Raw genomic sequence first — 22960 nt, forward strand, 5'->3', positions numbered from 1 at the left:
ACCATGCAAAATTTCACCTTTCACTGGAATTGCAAACTGAATTGTTTTCATAACTTCTGTTATGTATAGAAAAGTATATTTTAATATAAAAATGTGACAGATCTTTATGTATTTAAGCTGTAATTTATCACTCATTTTACTGTACTCAACTAGACACACTTGACTTGTTATTGAATTTAACAAAAAAGCTTTCAGCTTCTGACCAATGACTACTAAGTTTATATTTTATGGTCTTTGTTATGCTGATATAAATTCCTTTTATCTCCATTTCACTGATGGCTTTTATCAAAGATGAAGGCTGAATGTTGTCAAATATTTTTTCTATAACTATTATTACAATGTGACTATTGTCTGTCTTATATAATAGGATGTTACATTGATTGATTTCTATATATATTGAATCAATGTCTTTCATGGCTTGAATAATCATGGTCATATAAGTTTGATGATCTTATCAGGTGATATATAAGTAAATATAAAATATGTAATGCTTTTAAGTAGGTGAAAATACAGAATATTTATGTCATTTTTTAATATCTGGAAATTATTCATTTGATTTGTTTTCTGGCTCTCAGATTCACAAAGTTTGAGAGAGCATTAATTTAGTATTTATGAGAAATATTAAGCAGATATTTTCAATGAATTTTATTTATTTTGGGGATCATGGTGAGGGTTTGTATAACAGCCCATGGTGCTGGAGACTACTCCTGACTCTGTACTCAGAGCATGCTCGTGGCAGTCCTTGGAGACCAGACAGTATCAGGCATCAAACTGGAATGGACTACATGCTAGGTAAGCACCTAAAACCATGTATTATTTTTCTGTCCTCAACACATTTTTAAATGCTTAGTAGTAAAAGAAAATAATGTCAAATAATCTCAATTTTATGCAGCATATTGTTTTCTGGAGTATTATATAAAATACTGACATAACCATTTTTGAAGTATATATAAAATATTGTCATATCCAAAACATTGCCTATGTACAGTGGATTCTATTTTTCTTTTACTTTTTAGAACTGGATTGTTTACTTCTTTAAGAGTATAAACAATATCATTACATATTCCTTAAATTGAATATTCAATAAAAATCATTCTAAAATGTAAGAATATTTGCTCAATAGATCTGGAATGTATTGCTGAACCATGGTGAATTCTAACAGATGAAGAAATTTTTTGAGTAAATATTTCCCAAAATATTTCCTCCAAGGACTCCATACTCATAAACATTTATTTTTAATTGTATTTATGGGGGGTGTTTGAGACAAAACTATCATAGCACAAGGAATATTCCAGGTTATAATCTAAGATGGGTCTTCTGATAATGTTCAGGGGACTATGTGGTGAAAAATATCCAGGTCTTCTGCATTCATGGACTGTGCTCATCACCTTGATCTCTCTGACTCCATATTTCATTGCAATTATAAGTACATTACTCAGTTTTATAAATCTTCTATTAGGGATGAAGAGATAGATTCATGATGGGTAAGGTAAGTCCATTGGTAAGCCTTTACACAGGTTCTATCTCCACTACCTCAGATGGTCTCCCAGGACAACTAGGGGAGATCTGTGAACACTGAACCAGGAGTATGTTATAAGCAGATCAAACGAACAAATACATTTGATATACATCTGTTTAATGATCAGAATACATCACTTAAAAATGACTGATATATGATTCATGAATTATTATTAATAACAATGTGATAGTAAGAACAATTATTATAGAAAGAATTTCAAACAATGGCTAAAGAGTTGCATACTAATGACTAAACTATAGACTTTGTTAGGGCACCATGATGACAAATGTTTTACTAAACAAAACATATTTTAATCTCCTGCAAAAAAGGACTGTTAAATGTAACAGTTATTCTCTTTGCCAAATGATTTAAATAATTTTACAGTATCTTTAATATTCTTATTCAATTATTTGTAGTGTCCTTTTGCTTATTAAATTGAGAAACATGACTATCACTTTTCACATTCTACTCTTTTTATATCAATATACAAGGAGAAAATGGGCATTTTCTTGCATAAACACTGCCTTATAGTCAGCATAAAATACATATATCTTAAAATAACCATTAATTTAGTTAGACAAAACTCACTAATAAAGCATCTACATGTATGGTACAATTGTTCAAGTAGCTTAGATTTTAACTGTGAATAAAACATACAGAAAAGCTACAACCCTAGAGAAGTTTATACTAAGTTTAACAAGTAAACTAGATTCTTTGCAGAATTTTCAGATAAATTCTAACACTATACAGCTAAACAAGGCCAGGGACTTAAAAAGGTAAAGGCATAAATCTTTTATGTACAAAGAGTAGGTCTCTGTAAAAGGATCTTCAAATCAATACAAGTAAGATATAAAGAAATAGTTGTACAGAAGTACTATCAGACATTAACTATATCTGTGTACAAAACTCTGCATAAGTGAGGAATGAGTAAAAACCTAATTATATTTATTTGTTTATTTTTTATGGGACAGGAAGGACAGACTATCAATAAAAAGAAAATATAGTTGGGACAAAATTATGAAGGATAAATCAAATCCATTTTCAATCAACTGGATGAGAGACACTTGAGGGGCTTCTTGTAACTGAATAATATGATTCAATAGTATTGCAAGAAAATTCTCTTGGTCTCTAAAAAATCTACTAGATGCCAAGCAAGACCAAGTAGGAGGTTGTTGCACAGTAAATTAAGGAGTAAGAAGGCAGTCACTTGGATTAGGGAGGTAGCAGAATTTAAGATGAGAAATATAAGGATAACCATATCACCCATATTTGTAAAAATTCTGCTGTGTATTAACATACTCATTTATGTAAATTATGTAAAACATCCAAAGAATGATAGCCTAATTTAGTGTGTAAATTCTCACATTTACTTAAAATGATGTTAAAGACTTAGTATCAAGACTCACCAAATAATACTTACAGAGCCAAATCTCTAAGAACTCTAAATGTGTTTGGTTTATTTGTTTTGGGAACACACCTGATAGTGCTAAGGACTTATTCCTGGCAGTGCTGAAGGAACACATTCTTTGGGTATCAAAGCCGGTATAAAACATGCAAGGCAAATGCTGTACCCTGCAGTATTACTTCTCTGGTTTATGTATGTTATTGTATTTAAGAGGAAAATGTGTCTTTATAGGTACTACTTGATTATAGATATGGAGAAGATATAACTCTTATTTGCTGGAGTGGGTATGAAATCCAATAAAAATTGTTTTTGTAAAATATAGAAGAGCAACAAATACAAGAAGTAAAGTCTATGCCAATATAGAGGCAGAGATTAGAATATGGGCCATACTAAGAAAGCTAAGAAATGCTACTATTAACTGAAAAGACAAGGCAAGTTTCTCAAGTACAGTTCTCAATCTGTTCACTTCTCTGTTATAACAAAAAAAATTTTTCTAACACAGCACATTACTAGTTTAAGGATGCTTGCTTTGTGATAGAAAAGATAAGGTAATGCTAAAATGCATATAATATTTTAGTTAATTAGTATATTAGTTCATAATAAGATCTTATTAATTAAGTTTTTCTAATACAGTGTTAGCTTTTTGTGGAAAGATGGCCTATTATAAAATGATATATAATAAAGGATATACAAACATATTGTATTTCCCTGATTTTATTTTTGTTGTTGTTTTTGGTTTGGGGGCCACACCAAGCGGCACTCAGGCTCCTTATTCTGCACTCAGAAATCACACCTGGCAGGCTCAGGGGACCATATAGGTTGCCAGGAATCAAACCTGAATCCAGCCCTACTTTGTGCTATCAATCAGGCCCCTTCTATTTCTTCCTTCTTATGTACATTTTATTACATTATGAATTTACCCTAAAAATAAAATTAGTGAAGTACATAATTGCCCAATTTTCTAATGTAGTATTTTATTATAATACAATTTATCTAAGTAAAAATATGAAAAAACTATACTTACAAGATAATTAAAATTATTTTTCTCAGTTTGGCATCAATGTAAAAAACCTATTACTAACATACTTTTATTGGAAAATAAGCACTACTTGAAATTTTTACTAATAAAAAACAACGCTAAATTTGTGAAATAATAATGCTTGCACATTTCATGGATGACTGACCTTTACACTATATAATCTTTTGAGGTTTTGTATGTTATGTTTTAATATTCAAACCTGCTGAACAGATATTTAGGAACAAGAAATTACTTGATAGAATAATTAGTTAATGTGCTCCCGGCACCAGAGAAATAATGTAGATTTCTGTATAAAGAGGAGAAATAATGGAACCAATGTAAAGTGAACAAAAATGAGGATATGAAGATTTATTTCAAACCCCAAGGAAATAAAGAGCCAAGATCAAAATACTAAAGCAAATCTTGCTCATTAGAGAATTATGTGATAAGATATCATTCCTTTTCAAAAATGCATGTGTTTTAGAATAATTGTGTGTTAGGCCAGGCAGAATTAAACTTAACAAAGTGGGAAAGAAGAAAGAAATTAAATTAAAATTGAAACAAAGTTAAGAGAAATAAAACTTCACTGTGAATAGAAGTAATTAATTCTTTTGTAAGATCAAAAGCTGTATTTTACAGCATATATTGTGGGCCAAAGATATAGCAGAAGAGTTAAAACACTGGACTTCCATCTGACTGAGCCTTGTTTGAATCCATGTATGTTCTCCAGCAATGTAGTGGTCACTCAATCACAGAGCCAGTAATAATTCCTGAGAATTGCTGATTAGAGCACATTTTAGCTCTACATACATATATATGCATATTATACATGGTGTTATATACTACATATTGCATGTATAGCCTATAAATAATAAATGTATGCATGTAGGTATGCATTTGTAAATATAACTCTAAATTTTGATATTTACTATTGCTGTTAATATTTTTTCTTTTAATATAATTTTTATTTTGATCATAGTGGCTTACATATTGTTGACAGTATTATTTTAGGTACATATTTACATAAAATCAGGGGGGATTCCCATCACCAAATTGTCCTCCCTACACCTCCATTTTTGTCCTACCTCCCATTTTCTCTTCCCTCACCCCCAGGGCGGCTAGAATATGTGGCCCCCTCTGTATCTGACCTGCTGTTAATATTTTATTTATAAATATACATTTTTCGTATTCTCAGGATTAATTTTCTAGTGATGAAATCAATTACTTAAAAGTTAAAAATATCAATGGCTTAGAAGAAAAGTATTAAAAGTTAATAGTCAAATGAATTAAAAGTTAAAAGTGATATATCTTGTACTTGTGTGTCAAGCCATTATATTCTTTGGGGGGGGGCATTGGGTCATATCTAGCGGTGCTCAGGTGTTACTCCTGACTTTGGCTCGGCACTCAGAAATCGCACTTGGCAGGCTCAGGGGACCATATGGGAATCAATCCTACCCATCCAGGGCTAGCCTTGTGCCAGGCAAATGCCTTTCTGCTGTGCTTCTGTTCCAAGCTACTATATTCATATCTGTGATATACATCACAGAAATCAGAATAATTTCATTAGAAAATATGTAGTAAGTATAATCACTTGCAAATAAAATGAGATGGTAACTACAGTTTTACACTAAATAAATAAAAATATTACATTTATTAAAATATAGTGTTTTATATTTTGGTGTTATATTAATTTGATAAAAATTTATAATAATATCATAATATATCATATATATAATAATATCATAATCATGGGTTAAATTATATATCATAATATCATGGGTTAAAGCCTTGCATAATTACCATTACAGCATATAGGTCCAATGCCTCACCAGGTGCAAGTCCTGAAAACTGCCAAGTTTGGCCAAAAATCAAATAAACAAACAAACAAATAAAACCCCAAATTAAAAAATACTTTACCTGTTTATTTGTAAACTCTATTTGATTTTTTTTGGGGGGGTACCACAGACAGTGACAATCAATGGTTACTTCTGACCATGTGCTCAGAAATCACTCCTGGCTTGGGGGACCATGTGGGGTGCTGGGGATCAATCACGGTCCCTCCTAGGTTAGCGTGTGCAAGGCAAGCACCTTACCACTTGTGCTACTACTCTGGCACCTGAAAATTCTATTTCAACTATAATTTTTGCTATTCAATTAACCATAAAGTACCCATTTGCTATATAAATTGAAAATCTGTTTCTTTCTTTTATATAAAAATGTTAATAGGGCAATTGAGCAGTTTGAAAGGTCCTGTAGACAAGAGTAAAAAGAAAAGGTGATCAGAAAATTCAATCTGATTTTTAAGGTGATATTAAAAGTAACATTAGTTGTAGTTTTGATTCATTTTAACCACTGCATATATATCAGATCTAATATCTCCCCTATATTACATTCTGGCTGATATCATTATGATTTGGTAATATTATATTGTTGGGTTATACCTTATTTTACCTAAAACAAAGTTTATCCTTGGTTTCTTTGTATCTGTTTGTTTACAACTTGGTTTCACCCAAAGCAAAGATTGTCTTACTTGTAAATCTGGGTGGGTTTACTGCCCCACCCAGGGGTGTTCTCTGAACTCAATAAAAGCAGTAGTTCTGGAAGGCAGCAGGCTCCTTCTAGGTAAAGACTGCCAGACTACACATGTTTCACCCTCAACCTGGTCTGGATTATTTCTTGTGCGACCCTGATTCAGACTTTTCACCTGAGATACAGCGTGTTGAGGTAACTTTACATTATACCTATACTCCCTTTGACTAAAACTCAATATCAATTTGATGAAAAAATTATATCATTTAAATGTTAAAAATAACTCATAAAAGAGAAAATTATATATTAGAATTTCTATTCGATAAAGCCTACATGAAGCCTTTCCATTTGTTTTAATAAGATTAGAAATAGAGGACATTTTGTTAAGTGAAATAGCAGAAACCAGGTGGAGAGGACAAATACAAATGAAGTCATTTTTATGTGTTAGATAGGGAAACAAAAGAAAAAAATAGACCATGTCCAATTAGAACAAACCCTTAAACCCTGATCAAAGAACTGAAAATAACCAAGAGGTAGAGTGGGTAGACAGGAAGTATCCTATGCATTGCTTTTCAGCCTTTCAGCTAAGATCAAGTGTAGGAGGTATCCAGTGGGCAAGATATTGAGATTTTTACGAGTGTGGTATGGTAACAATACTCCTAGCACAGACCAACATTTACACTTTTGCAAACCAAAGTTACTTAAACAAAAAATTAAATTTAAAAAATTATCATGTGGATGGTCTTCTGGGAATGGGGGCAGACAGCCTTCCTCCAATGGCCTCTGATCCATACATCCAGAAGTTCTATCAGTCACATGACACAACAACAGCCACCTCCTCTGACTCATACTACTTTAAAAGAGATGCAAGAAAAGTTGCTTAAATTCATGGGCACACTGTTCTCCAGGCTGAAAACTCTGGGGTGCCATTGGAAATGGGAGCAGACTAAGTCCTCACTTTACTGAAGCTTGGACAGCTGCAACCACACACAAAAAACGCCACCACACCAAAGGCCCAACTTCACTGCTTCGCAATCTGTGTAGACACCAAACCAAAAGAAACTCCAGAAACTTACATTGGTTTGGGGACTAAAAACTCTGGCGTCTTCTCTGATTGGGAAACGACCTATTCTCACATCCTCATAAAAAGCTACACCCACATCCCACAGCTGCTGCCATGTACACGTTTGGCCCACCTCCACAGACCTGGGAGTTTTGAACCACATATATAGATGTACAATACCTGCAAATTCCTCACTGATGACAACTAGTAGGAATAAAGCAAATTAGATGGGAAAGTAGCATAAATGTCACCGAAGCTCAAAAAACAAAACAAAACAAAACAATATAGAATGCTAAACTAGCTACAAACAGCTTAGAAAAACTTCAGAGAAGGAATTAATGACCTCTTTGTGATATATAACAATTATCAAAAATCTTAACTGAAAAAATTTCCCCAGTAATTCATTTACCACATAATTGAAACAAGCAATGTAAATGAATTGTTTTATGCTTGCCAGGAAGGCAGGTTTGAGGATGAGTGGAGAACTGGTGACAATTGTGAAGGGAATGTCACACCAGTACTAATATTGATTTTGGAACATTGAATACCAGAAACAACTATATTATAACCAACTTTGTAAACCATGGTGTTCAAATAAATCAAAAAATAAATAAAATAAGGGTGATTTAAGTCAATAATTTATACATTAAAAAGCAGTAATCATGAGCTTGTGACTATTGGGTATACAAACCCATCACTGCTTATTTTATTATTTGTTTTGTTATTCAACTTTGAGCAATAGCAAATCACTTCTTAAAAGAATTTTAATTACTTGACCAATAAAAGTGAAAGGTATTTTAAGAGGTTAGTTCAACTATTCTGTTACTCTGAAAACTATATTTGATAAAGATGTTTAAAAGTTGCCATCAGCTACAAATATAGACCAAACAAAAGATCATATTTAATTGTTAATTTAATAAAAATAAGGAAATAACTATATATATATGGAAATATTATGCTACATATTCTCTTGATGGGGAGATGAGAAATAAACAATCTTATATTAAATAACTATGTTACAAAATAAACCTTTAAAACAAAATCTACTTCAATAAATGTTAGTGTTAAAGAAATAAAATCAATAGCAAGTATTTAATTATGTAAAATAATGGTTGAAAAATTGATGCAATATATACCAACAAGTAAATCACAATTTATTTCTATAACCATTCATCTTCTCCATGAAACCAACTTTTTCTTTTTTTTTGGGGGGGGGGACACAGCTGACTGTGCTCAGGGTTTACTTCTGGCTCTGAGCTCAGAAATTGCTCCAGGCTTTGGGGGACATTATGGAGTGCTGGAGTTCAAACATGCATCCATCCTGGGTCAGCAGTGTGAAAGGCAAATGCCCTACCACTATACTAGCACTCAGGCCTCTCATGAAACCAATTATTTATAAGTTCCCTAATACTTTGTAATTGGATTTTTGGGGGGAGGTTGTGTCCAACTATACTCAGGACTTACCCCTTGCACTCAGGGATCACTCCAGGGGAACACATGAGTTTCTGGGAACTGAATCTGGGTGGGCCACCTGGAAGGCAAGTGACTAATTTCCTATACAACTGCTCTGATTCAAACTTTGTCAAATGTTTTCATACAAGTACATTATAATATGTTTATACTGTATTAAAAGAAAATGTATGCTCTTATTGGCAGCTTTTATATGAACGGAGTGCCTGCTTAACAAAATGATAAGTTTTCTCAATGTTAATATATTCAGTATGTGAAATGTAGCTAAAATATTGAAGAGTATGTTTATTCTATTTTAAATACCTGCTAAATTTACAACAAAAATATCTGATTATATCTGAAACCAAAATTATCTTAAATCTATTTATTCTTGATGATGTCATATTACTGTAATTAAAATAAATATTTGGAGAAAACTGTTCAGTTGCATTTACCAACAAAATCTTAAGAAGCAGAAATCCTAAAAAGAAAATGAGTTGTGTGGTATAGTGGCAAAGAAATAAGATGGAATAAAATTATTGATGCTCTTAGATAAAAACTTTAATTCAAACCATTAACAATTTTATAAACATGAATCCTCATGTTAGTATAAAAGAAGTTAAAAACTAGACTGGTAAATAATAAACCAGTATGCTATTGAGTTACGTGATTAGATTATTCTCTGAATAGGCTACAGAACACGATTTTCTCCATCTTTTGCTGTGACTATGTAAAAAAAGGAAAAAAAAAAAACCCTGTCATACACACCCCTTTTTATTTTCTTTTTCTTTTTTATCTTTTTTGTTGTTTCTTTTTGTTTGTTTGTTTGTTGTTTTGAGGGGTTTGGGTCACACCTGGCTATGTCCAGGGCTTCCTCCTGCTCTGTGCTCTAAAATCACTTCCAGCAGGCTCAGGGGACCATATGGAATGCCGGAAATCAAACCACCATCTGTCCTGAGTTGGCCATGTGCAAGGCAAATGCCCTACTGCTGTGCTATATTACTGGCCCCTTATTTCTTATTTTTTAAATAGGGAATCCTGCTTTTATCATAGAACTTTGGGATATAGATTATTTTACCACATAGTTCTGCATTTTTCTATAAAACTAAGAAGAAAACAAATAAGGAAAGGCTGGGGGCCAGGGGCCAAATGGTTTCAGATGTATTTGTGTGGAAAAAAACAAGGACAAACTAAATTTACAAGCCAAAGTCAATGACAATAGAATCAAGGGACTTAAACTTTAATAATCTAAACTTAAATGGGCCTGTTATACTGGCAGGTAAAGGGGCAAAGAGAGATGATATATGACTCTGGGTCCATCAGTGGAGGGAGGTTAATACTGTTGGTGGAAATAGCCCTGATTCATTGTATATTTGAAATTCAACCGTGAAGAATTCTGTAGATCACAATGGTTTCAATAAAATAAAATTTAATAAAAAGAGAATAACAGAGTTGTTACTATACTTAACATATCTAATGATAGCATTAGAACAAACGGCACAAAGTTTACTTTTTCTTTGATTCCAATAACAGTGATTTATTATTTAAAAAATTATAAAGTCTATATTGTTTTTTTCTCCCACAGATTTTTGCCTCTTTTATACTCCTAAATTACTATATCCCTTCCTGATTTTGGAGGAAGGAGAAAAAAAGATGTCTTGAGTTAGTCGAAATTCATTAAGTTGAAAATAAGAAATTACCTTGTATCTGAAATAATCATAACTGAGCTAGATTATTCCTCTCCCATAAAATCAAGTCTAATTTATTTTATATATTATAGTTTAGGTAACATGTTTCTAGTAGTGCTAGCATTTATGGTTTTGATAGTCACTGTACCCTACCACGACCAAAGTAATTGTGCAAGATTGGAGCTCCTTCACTGATGGTACGTAAATACAGTTTACATCTTTATCCCCTGCAAAACTTTTCCTAATCATTAGGAACTTGAGTATTTTAATACAAGTCAAAAGGTTTGCATTGCTTTGTGTTGTCTAGCTCTCTCCCCCATTTGTTTTTCTGTATTCCACAGATAAGTGAAGTCAGTATTTATTTGTACTTCTTTGACTTATTTCACTTAATATGTCTTCTTTACACAGGTGTAAAAATGCTCATCTACTAATCACAAAGTGATGGAAATGGAGAGTACCAAACCCAATTGGACCATGAATATAACTGACTATTTCCTGCTTTTGTTTCACAGTCCGAACTGTTTTTCTTCTTTTACTAGCAGCCTGAGAAGGAAGTTAAAGCTTAGGTTCCATCATTTCTCTTCAGACCAACTTCTAATTCCTACATCTCATTTCTTTTTTTCCTGATGCTGTAACTTTGTATGGAAAAAAATTGCCTTTCCTGATATTTACATTATTCACAGTACTTAGTCTGAACATGTACTTATTAACCGACAAATAGTTTGATGAGAAAGTTAAATTTTGGGTATCAGCATCACATTACTGAGTTGTAAAATTCATTCTTTTAAAATAAATTTCTATTTCTAATTTGAAGCACTAGAAGCATCTCCAGGCTTACTGCAATACAATACAAGATAACATGTATAAACAAACATGTATATCAACTAATATATAATTAATGAGTGGTATAATCCCAAATTACAACATCTGTTTATATACAAAATATGAAAATCTATTTATCCTTTTGGGTCCAGAGAGATAGCACAGCGGCGTTTGCCTCGCAAGCAGCCTATCCAGGACCAAAGGTGGTTGGTTTGAATCCCGGTGTCCCATATGGTCCCCTGTTCCTGCCAGGAGCTATTTCTGAGTAGACAGCCAAGAGTAACCCCTGAGCACCGCCGGGTGTGGCCCAAAAACCAAAAAAAAAAAATCTATTTATCCTTTTAAATGTAGTTGAGCTAACATGGTATCAAGATTAGTGCAAGAGGCAAAAGAAAAAATAAAGATTGTTTCCTTATCTGATATTTAGAGAAAATGAATTGATATCTGGACCAAACAAAACAATGACAAAAGAACTTTTGAATTAGAAGAATATTTCAGGGCAACTAGAGGGAACAATAGAGGTACGGTCAGTAAAAGTAGACAAATTAATGTTGAGATGAACTTTTTAGCCACAAATTTAATATAATATATGTTGATTTTCTTTGTTTTTGTTTTGTTTTGTTTTGTTTTGTTTTGGGGCCAAACCCAGTGATGCTCAGAAATGGGTTATGGACTCAGAAATTGCTCCTGGCCTGGGGACCATATATAGGACGCCAGGGGATCAAACTACGGTCCTTCCTAGGTTAGAATGTGCAGAGCAAACACCCTACTGCTTGCTCCAACACTCCAGCCTCATTTATTTTCAATGATGTATTCCTGAAACAGTGTGTGTATGTTTGAGCAATGATAAGTTGTGCTCGTGGCTATCTTTTGGCATTGTTCCCAGGGATCTCTCCTGATGATGTTCAGGTGCCAGTTATTGAGCCAGGATTGACCATGTATGAGCCAAGCACTCACTTTTCTTGCTGTACTATTTTTCTAGTCCCATTTCTAAAACGACTATAATGTTCTAATCTAATGTAAAATTATTTAATTAATGTGAAAAATAAGTAATCTATAATAAAATATAAAGCATTCATACCAACATCATAAATTTTATCATTTAAATAAATAATGTGTAATACCTATTAGATTCATAATACTGCAAGTTAAATAATAATTAAAATAATTAAATGAATATTATGTTTAAATGTGTTTACATATTTGAAAATGCAGTACTCTATCATGGAGAAATTTATTTGTAAAAGCATTATTTTCCTATATTTGAATATTTTTCATTTTATATGTCCTGTATTTTCATTTTTCAACTCCATATTTCTTAACACTTACCTCAAATTTCATATTATTTTCATTCTTTGCTCTTAATTTTTTGTTTTGTTATACTTTTATTTGTGATAATTTTAAGTTCTTTTATGTTTTTTAAATTGCCTTAATTTTTCTTTACAAGACTATAATTTTAGGAATCAAGTTTAACACCTTCTCTATAAATATATGTTAGCATATCACAACCAAAATACTAATTTTCCTCCATCAAATTTCACTGTATAAGCCCACTGCTCCACACTCTTTGGTAATCTCAATTTAATTATCAGGTTAAAAATCCATTAATTTGGTTTTTTGAGGGTTTTTTTTCCTGTTCTCTTAATTTCCTTCTTTAAAGTCCATGAGAGTGAGATAATTTGATATCTACTATTTTATTCAAAAAATATTTAACCAATTTCATGTATTATGGTAAAGCATAATGGAACCAAGAACAAACATAAATGAAACAATATTTTACTGATAAAATCTTAAGAATTACTTACAAAAATGTACATTTAAGAAAATTAAATAGAAATAATTTTTACCTGCTGAAGTTGGCTCTTCTTCATCAGATGCTATAATAATAGATTGAGGTATAGTGGGGACAGGTGTGAAGAATATGGGTAGGAAATAGGAGAGAAAAAAGGAGGGAGATAATAGGGAGAGAAAAAAAGAAAGATATTTAGACTGCTAATAAACATAGGTATAATTTATATTCCAAACTGTGGCACATGCTATATCTACAATTGTTTATTCAATAAAATTCACAATTATATCGTAGCATTTTAAAAAATTTATTTTATAGGCCAAACCTACCAGTGCTCCGTATTTATATATATAATTTTACACTCAGGAAACACCTTGTGAAACTAAGAAAACTATATGGAATTCTGGAAATTAAACCCAGGTCAGCTTCATGCAAAGAAGCACCTTACCCACCATATTGTTTTAGTCCCAGATTATCAATAGGTATTTATAATTAATTAAATAAATATATTCTTCATTTTAAAAATATGTATTTGAAAGACTATTTAATTTACTGATCTTAATTTGTTTGTAAATAAGAATTATGTTATATTATTTGGTTTGAGTATAATGACTGTATTTACTGTAAAACATTTTAAAATATGTTATATAATAGTGGAGTTTTTTTTGATGATACAATCTTTGAGGAAGAAGAGACATCAAGAACATAGATGATTGGATTTGATTTCTGGCATACAAGAGTCCTTGAATACTATTAAGATTTGGCTTTGATCACTGACACATAAAAGGTACCTGAACACTATTAAGTTTAATTCCTGAACACAGAGCCAGGAATAAATCCTGAGCATTAGCTGGTGTGGCGAAAATATAACATAATGTTTTGATGTTGTATTAAGAAGAAATTATAACCAAAAATGGGGATATTGGGATGAACCAATATAAAATCTGATAAAATTAACATGACACTCCACTTTACTCCATCATTGCACATATCTCCTAGTCAAAGATCCCAGCACAACATGCAGAAAACATCACACTAATGTGTGACAATGGGAAACAATTCAGGCCAACACCATGCATAGAGAATAAAGATGGCATCTCTGAAGACCTAAAAAGTACAATCACTTATTTAGCCTCTCAGATAAGGGGTTTAGAGAAGAAATATTGGGAATGTTCAAAGAACTCAAAGAAAGCATATATTGAGCTGAATGAAGCACAAATAAGAATCAAGAGGATCTGAACACAGAAATGAGAAAACTCAAAACTGAAAAATTTGAACTGAAACATTTGATAGGCAAAAAGAAAACCTCACTTGAAAGCCTTTCCCACTGATTAACAGCAGCTGAGGACTGGATCAGCGAGCTGGAAGATGGGATGCATAACAACTCCATACAACAGAAGAGATCGGAAAAGAGCCTTAAAACAAATAATCATGCAATTAAAAAAAATCCTCAAAATATGTGAACAGATGAAATAGATGTCTTTGATAAACTCAACAGAAACAACTTGAGAATCATTGAAGTCTTAGATACCAAGGAAGAAAATCCCCATGAAGAATCAATAGTCAAGGACATCATTACAGAGAAACTTCCAGAGATAAAGAGTGCATGCAACCAAATCCTAAATGCCCAAAAAGTACCAGCTAAAAGAGAACCAAAGAAAAGCACCCTAAGACACATCTTAGTCACAATGATGAGTCCACAGATAGAGATAAAATACTGAAAGCAACATGATCAAAAAGGGAAATAACTTTAAACAGAGCATCATTAGGTTGAACAGCAGATCTTTCACAAGAGACTCTCAAAGTCTGAAGACAGCAGTGTTACATAGTGACAGAACTCAATGAAATGAATGCTTCGCCTAAAATACTTAACCCAGTCAGATTCACTTTTAGGTTTACTGAAGCATACATACCTTTATGGACAAACCCAGCTCAGAAACTTTATAAAACCTTAAAAGAAAAACTGAAAGATCTACTTTAAGACAAGACAGACCAGCAGACACACCAAAGTCCTACACAAAGATGACATTACATCCCATGACAATTATCTCTCTCAACATCAATGGACTAAATACACCAGTTAAGAGACACTGAGTGGCAAAATGGATCAAAAAGTTGAATCAAACATTTTGCTGCCTACAAGAAACACATCTGAATAGTCATAAAAAAAAAAGACTCAAACTCAATGTATGGAGGACATTCATCCAAGCAAACAACTCCATTAAAAAACAGGAGTGGCCATAATATCAAATGACACAAATTTTATATTTAAAAAAGTAATACAGGACAAAGATGGATATTTTGTAGTAATAAAGGAATAGGTACAACAGAAAGAAATCATACTCTAAAACATATACACAATGAGGAAACAGCAAAATATTTAAAACAATTGTTGACAAATCTGAATGAAGACATTAATAGTAATTGCAGGGACCTCAACACATCCCTGTCACCCCTTGATAGTTTAACCAGGATGAAACCTAACAAGAATATACTAGTTTAAAAGTAATAATAGAAGAAAGTGGACTAGTAGATATATATAGGTCTCTCCATCCTCCCAAAAAACTGGATACACATTTTTCTCCAGTGCACATGCATTATCTCTAGGAAAGAGTACATGCTGCCCATGAAACAACCTCTATAAAATCAAGAAGATAAAAATTGTGCAAACTAACTATTTAGATCATAATACCTAAAATTAGAAGTGAACTACAAACAGACACACTAACACCTGGAAAGTTAAAAGCTCACTGCTGAACAACCAGTGAGTCAGAAATAAAATCAAATAGAAAATCAAAAGATTCCTGGACACAAATGAGAATGAAGACACAAATTTTTAGAATTTTTAGAATATGGCAAAATTGGTAGTAAGAGGAAAAGTTATAGCTTTGCGGGCCTGGCGGTGGCGCTGGAGGTAAGGTGCCTGCCTTGCCTGTGCTAGCCTAGGACGGACCGTGGTTCGATCCCCCGGCGTCCCATATGGTCCCCCAAGCCAGGAGTGACCTCTGAGCGCATAGCCAGGAGTAACCCCTGAGCGTCACCGGGTGTGGCCCAAAAACCAAAAAAAAAAAAAAAAAAAAAGTTATAGCTTTGCAAGCACACATTAGGAAGCACACATTTGCAAGCACACATTTTTAGTAATTTATGTAGTAAATTACTACATAATAGTAGTATTTATTAATTACTAAATTACTAAAAACACAACTTATAAAATTAGAAATTTTCCACAAAATGAACCAAAATAGGTAGGCATGAAAAAATAAAAAAAGTTTAGAGAAAAATTAAAGAAGTGTAAATCCAAAGAGCAATTTAAAAAAGGTAAATAAAAGCAAAAGTTGGTTCTCTAAATATATGAACAAGATCGATAAACCACTAGCATAACTCACAAAGAGAAGCAGAGAAAGAAACTTAATAAACCAAAATAGAAATAAAAAAGGGTAGATCATTACAGATACTACAGAGATTCAAAGATTATTCAGAGGCTACTTTGAGAAACTCTATGCCACAAAACAAGAGAATCTGGAAGAAATGAATAAATTCTTGAACTCTTGTAATCTTCCACTGTTGAACCAGGATGGTCTAGCATATCTAAACAGACCTATTATTACTGAAGAAATGAAAATGGTAATTGAAAGTCTTCCCCAAAACAAAAGCCCGGCCCAGATGAATTTACTAATGAATTATTTTAAACCTTTCAAGAGGACCTACTCACAATCCTTTAAGGTTCTTCAAGGAAATTAAAGAAACAGAAACACGACCAAATAGTTTTTATGAAGCTATTATCACCTGCTACCAAAAACAGACAGAAAAATTTGTGCACAAAAGCACAAAATTAGAAGCAGCAATTCTATGGCCAAGCCCTGACTTTTTAAAGGCTGATACCTTTATTGTAAAGGCTGACCCCAATTGTCAAAGTGGATTTAATGCAAACCAAGATATTATAAATCAAAAAAGAAATTATAATATAAAAACAATTTTTCTGCGAGAGCTGTAATTTGTAGAACTGGGTCCTTGCTTATTTTTTTTATATTTTGTTTCTATTGTTTTGTTTTATGGCCATATCAGGTGGTGCTCAGGGGTTTACTCCTGACTCTTCACTCAGAAATTACTTTTGGAGACTTATGAGAACATTTGGGATACCAAGAATTGAATCTGGGTTGGCTACATGCAAGGCAAGTGCCTTACCTACTGTACTATCCTTTCCTGTCCCCAGTATTAAATTTTTTTTTAAAACACAAAATTTTGAGCCCTGCCTCAAATGTATTAAATCTGAATAATCTATAAGGCATTACCAATGAAAAGAAGCAACAATAAGCCAGTACTGAAATAATGTCAGGTAAATTAATAAAAGACAATATAAACTAATTCAATTAAATTGTGGATCACCTAAATCCAATATGAATCCCCGAGAGTTGCCAGGAGTGTTCTCTGAGTGCAGAGCCATAAGTAAATGCTGTGCAAGTCTAGAGAGTCTAAATGCAAACAAAATAGATCAACAAAACTTACACTATGAACCCCCCCAAAAAACAAAACAAAAAATAAATGTGGATCATTCTGATTCCTATTTTTAAAAGGTATTAAGAACGTATTATATAAAAAGAAAGTATGAGAGTAGCTGGAGTGTATTTTGTAATAGATATCCGCATGCATCTCCTGCTATGTATAGGGGCTGGAATTTGGTGATTTAAGAAAATAAAGTTGAAGAAAATTTGATTGAGGTAGTTTCACAGTTCTACTTCTTCACCTGTATATTAACACATTCTATGAGAAGGTTATTTCTACACTGTGACAAGAGGGATATTATGGTTGAATAATGTGACACAAGTTAGTACTAGCTCATTTGATTCTTGAAGTTTTAAAATAAAAATTTACTCAGCTGAATTGCTTATAAAGGCACTTTGTTTCCAGGTGATTTGTTACTCAAGGTATCACCATGTGTGCAGGGAGTAGTTTCCTCTCTTTACGATGGTTACATCTGCATGGAGCACACATTAGACAAGCTCACTCTGTACTCTGACATTATTTTCTTCTCACACTGCTTGGCTTGTCTCCTTGGCACAGACAGAAATGGAGAGAGCAAACATAGTGGCTTGCGGGGTGTGGAGATCATAAATATTTAAAAAGCTGTTTGCTGCTTTATCATGTCCAAAATATATCATAACATGTTCAAGGAGGAAAACTTGTCAGAGGCTTCCAGGAATTCCTTGCTAGGAAAATACAACAGGGGTTTCAGAAGTGCTGACTTAGAAAGATCATTGTTAGTACAAGTCTAGAGAGTCTAAATGCAAACAAAATAGATCAACAAAACATACACTTAGGGCTGTCACCTTATGTGTCTGTACTCAATTTATAAAACAACGAAGGAGATGAATAATCACTAATAGTTGAGAAAAGAAGATACAAAATTTCAAAAAGACTACACATCTAAGGTCAATTTGAATTTTAGCTTATGTCATATTGACCTTAACAAATTCTTTAAACTATGCCTTACTGCTTCACAAAGTCCCACTTCAATATATGCCAAGAAATAAAGATCAGATGGGCCATAAAAAAGAGTACTGGTTATATCTGTTAATATATTTGGATGTAAAAAAATAAGAAAGGTAGTAAATGGAATAGGGATATGGAGAGAAATAAATTTAAGAGGTAATATTTTCTTAGAAAATTCTTTCAGCCCCTAAAAGTACTGAGATACACATATGTAGATGATAACATAATTATGTGGTTAAGCAAAGCATCACAATTATGCAATATCAAAGGAAGAAAGATCAGAAATGTAGTGATAGCTCGTGGGTTATAGTACATGATTTATATGAAGGATATCCTACTTGCATCTTTGGCACCACATTGTCTCCATACTGCCAGAAGTGACCCTTAGTTAATGAGACAGAAAGAATCCCAAACACTCCCATGTATACACTTCCTCCCAAATAATGGATTAACTATGTTCTCCCAAACCGGAGTGTTTCCTGAGTGCAGAGAGTCAGTGTAACCCCTGGGTGTGTCTCAAAAACAAACCCACCAAAATTAGTAATATTAAGATTTAGTATTTCATTATACACGAATGAGCAAAATATTTAAATAAGAGACATAAAACAAAAAGTAAATACAGTTCCAAGTGTATTAGAACGTGTTTTATATTTCCCAACCATAGACCCTGGTGCTCAGGACTTACTCCTGGCTCTATTCTCAGTAATCATTCTTCGCAAGTTCTTAGGATCATATGAATAAAGTACAGAAAATCAAACCTGGATTGATTAAGCACAAAGAAAGAACCCTATCCACATTACTAATATTCTGGCACCTTATAAGAATATGTTATACACAAATTTTCTAGTGTAAGTATTTGAGTCTGTTTTGAGTGTGCCTTATCCTGTGATACTTGAAGCACCTTTGCAATAGATTAACTATATTAAAGTTAAAAGATACGATAAACAGTGAAACATAGATTTCCATCACAATTTAATATTTTCTTAGCTGTGATTTATCATCTTAAGTACCGGTCACTAACAAATAATCAGACTATTAAAATGCATACACCGGTGCACAAATGCTCACACACATAGTTAATGTTGACATTAATTCACCCCTTCAGAAAAGCTGGTTTTGCAGGCTAACTGAACCACTAGACAATGTATCATACTATTTTAAATTTAATTTACTTTATTGAAAGAGCTTTATCACATAATTGACATGGTCGATCATAATATATTTATTTCCAAGTAAGGAGGGGCAAAATAAATTATTTTAAATAGTAGAAGTAAGAAATAGGAAAAGAAGAATATAGTACAACAACAAGTAAATTACTGACAGGTGGCAATGTAGTCACAGATGTACAACTAAGTCTCAAAATGGGCAGGGGTTTGTGACTATTGCATTGCCATACAATTCAACTGTAATTTGAAACTTTTTTGCTTCTTAACTCAATAAAATAATCAAATGTATGTATAGCTTTGTCATTGTTACATGTTTCTCTAATCACAGAAATTTAAACTTGTACCAGAAATTAGCAAATAACTTATTTTGAATGGAAGAGTGTAGAAATATTACTGAAACCATAGTGATACTAAGGAGATAGTAAAAATAATTTTTTTACAGAATAATATTCTGAATATAGTTCTCCCATTAGCCATAACAGAACATCTCTGGTTATTTAGTTAAATGCCACAGATCTAATAAGTTTACTTTTTTCAGTCCAAATTATTGTATTTTAAATGCTTGACAGTTGACTTTAAAACACTAAGTTTGGGGAATTACACTTCTATCTCTCAAAATTTTTTGCAGAAGGAAAGAGCTATGGATTTAGTTGTTGGAACTACAGCAGAAAATTCAGACTGTAGCAAAGAGTTAGCAATATTTACTGTGATTGTTTCAACAGCTTTCCAAGTTCTTTGTCTTGTAATATCTTCACGTTCAATCTGTCATCAACACGAATACCTTGTGAAAAGATAATTTTTCGTAGATATAGAGTTCTATAACTTAGAACCTAAATAAATCTTTTACATTTTCTTGGCTACCATTATTGTTTGGTACAGAGTTTGTATGTTTGTGTCAAGAAAGCACTTGGTAAAACAGGCATCCTTCTTTTTTAAGTATCTTCCTCTGAATATTCCACCCTATTCCTGTCACTACCTATCTCTTTCCTTTTCGCTTTTTTCTCTCCCACATCACTCTCCTTTTTCCTTGCCTCACTTTTTCTACTTTCTCTCCACTACTTTCTTCTTTTCTTTCCTTTAGATTGATCAAGAAATATGTATCTTCAGGAATAGTGATATATAGCTTGCAACCATAATGAAGTATCCTACAGACTTCCCTTCCCTTCCTCTCCCCTTACACTTCTTTGTTTCACAAGATTGTTTGAAAAGTACAATAACTATCCAAACCCAATAGTTTCATATTGGGTGGGTGGTTTTTGAACAAGGCTATTGCCAAATTAGTGCTTAGAAGTTACTACCAGAAATGTTCAGATAGCCATGAGGCATCAGAAAAAAAAATCTGAGTTTCAACATACAAAGCAAGTGCTCTGGCCATACCCTTTTCATAAGTGACCATGTATAACTTAGAAATGTCATTCATTCAGAAATAATTCTTTTTTTTTATGATTTTTGGGTCACACCCGGCAGCACTCAGGGGTTACTCCTGGCTCTATGCTCAGAAATCGCTCCTGGCAGGCTCTGGGGACCATATGGGATGCCGGGATTTGAACCAATGACCTTCTGCATAAAAGGCAAATGCCTTACCTCCATGCTATCTCTCTGGCCCCCATTCAGAACTAATTCTATTAAATTTTATACCTATTATTAAAGCAAGATCATACAAAACTCATTATACAATATGTAAAATTTATTTCTTAGTATACCATTATCTATTATTTCTGGAGGCTTACCCAAGGTTGATTAGGGCTGCAATCACAGATCACTCCTGGCATTGCTCAGGGATTCATATTGTATTTTGAGGGTGGAACCCAGTAGTTTATGTGCAAGGCAAGAATCCTACTGCTATACTGTAATGCCCGCCAGCTTCCATTATCTATTTTACATATTGATGTAACTCAATTCAAGCTGAATTTGAATCATATTTTGAATCAAATAATGATATATTTAAGTTGAGTTAGTAATATAATGAATATGTTTTTTACAAATATGCAATTATCCATATAATTATTTCCAAAAGAAAAATATATTTTTTGTATTCTGGCAATATTTGGGATGTTTTATTTAACTTCAGTGAAACAAAATAATAATGGTATTTATTACCATACTTTGCGGCATATAAGATGACCCCCTAATTTTTGTGCATGTGTCCTGATACAGCAGCTTTGGCTACATAGAACGTTCCTGTGTTGCGACTGTATGTACCACAGTGAGCCAATCACAACAAGCAAAAGTTCAAAGATTATACTGTAATAAACTTTCTCTCTGACTCTGGCCAATCTGAGTAGGCTTTATACAGTGTAGATTCGGGTACAGAACATTGTATAATTTGCATACATTAAAAGCCTGCAATGACTGGCTGAGTTAGAGAGGCGGTCCGAGCAGCCTTTCAGTGACTGGTGCAGGATCGAGTTGGAAAATTTGTTTCATGACAATATCCAGACGATTTTCGTTTAGCGACATATCGAAACGTTTTTCGGGATATACTCGGCATATAAGATGACTCCCAATTTAGGTTTTTTCGTTTTAAAAGTCGTCTTATATGCGGAAAATGTGGTACTTGCAAGCTCAGTTATTAAAGCTAGCTTTGGAGTTGTCTTTTAATTGCATTTAGAGAGTTTTAGTTTATATAGTCCTGTTTTGTTAATTGGTGACAATAAGATCATGACTCAACATTTAAAAGTTAGTCAATTCTTTCATGTAAAGATATAAAAAGTATTAGTCTTTATAATAATTATTGTCCAAATACTTTAGCACAAGATGTGATTAATGACAGAGTCAGAACAAGAAACTATTCGGGAACACAAGAAAAAGCACCAGACATAGTAGAATATTGCAAGAAATTATGAAGTTTTCTCTGGTTTATTAGCATTTTATAAGTATTTTATATAAATATACTAAAGCAAATCTTTAAAAAAAATGAATATTTTTATAGTTTTGGGCATCACACCCAAGAGGTTCAAATCTTACACTTGGCTCTACAAACAGGGAGCACTTAGTGGCAGAACAAGGAATATATGATGTA

The 22960-nt window shown here is 32.8% G+C and overlaps 1 protein-coding gene across 1 annotated transcript in view; it reads right to left on the reverse strand.

Annotated features, from left to right (window-relative positions):
- Positions 1 to 22960, reverse strand: part of EDIL3 (EGF like repeats and discoidin domains 3) — a 501725-nt gene that overhangs the window by 289493 nt on the left and 189272 nt on the right. Inside the window, exon 3 of the mRNA XM_049766060.1 lies at positions 13341 to 13370. Coding sequence (XP_049622017.1) covers positions 13341 to 13370 — 30 coding nt within the window. The remainder of the gene's footprint in view (positions 1 to 13340; positions 13371 to 22960) is intronic.

The sequence above is a fragment of the Suncus etruscus genome, chromosome 2, assembly GCF_024139225.1.
Source record: "Suncus etruscus isolate mSunEtr1 chromosome 2, mSunEtr1.pri.cur, whole genome shotgun sequence".
Lineage (NCBI taxonomy): Eukaryota > Metazoa > Chordata > Mammalia > Eulipotyphla > Soricidae > Suncus > Suncus etruscus.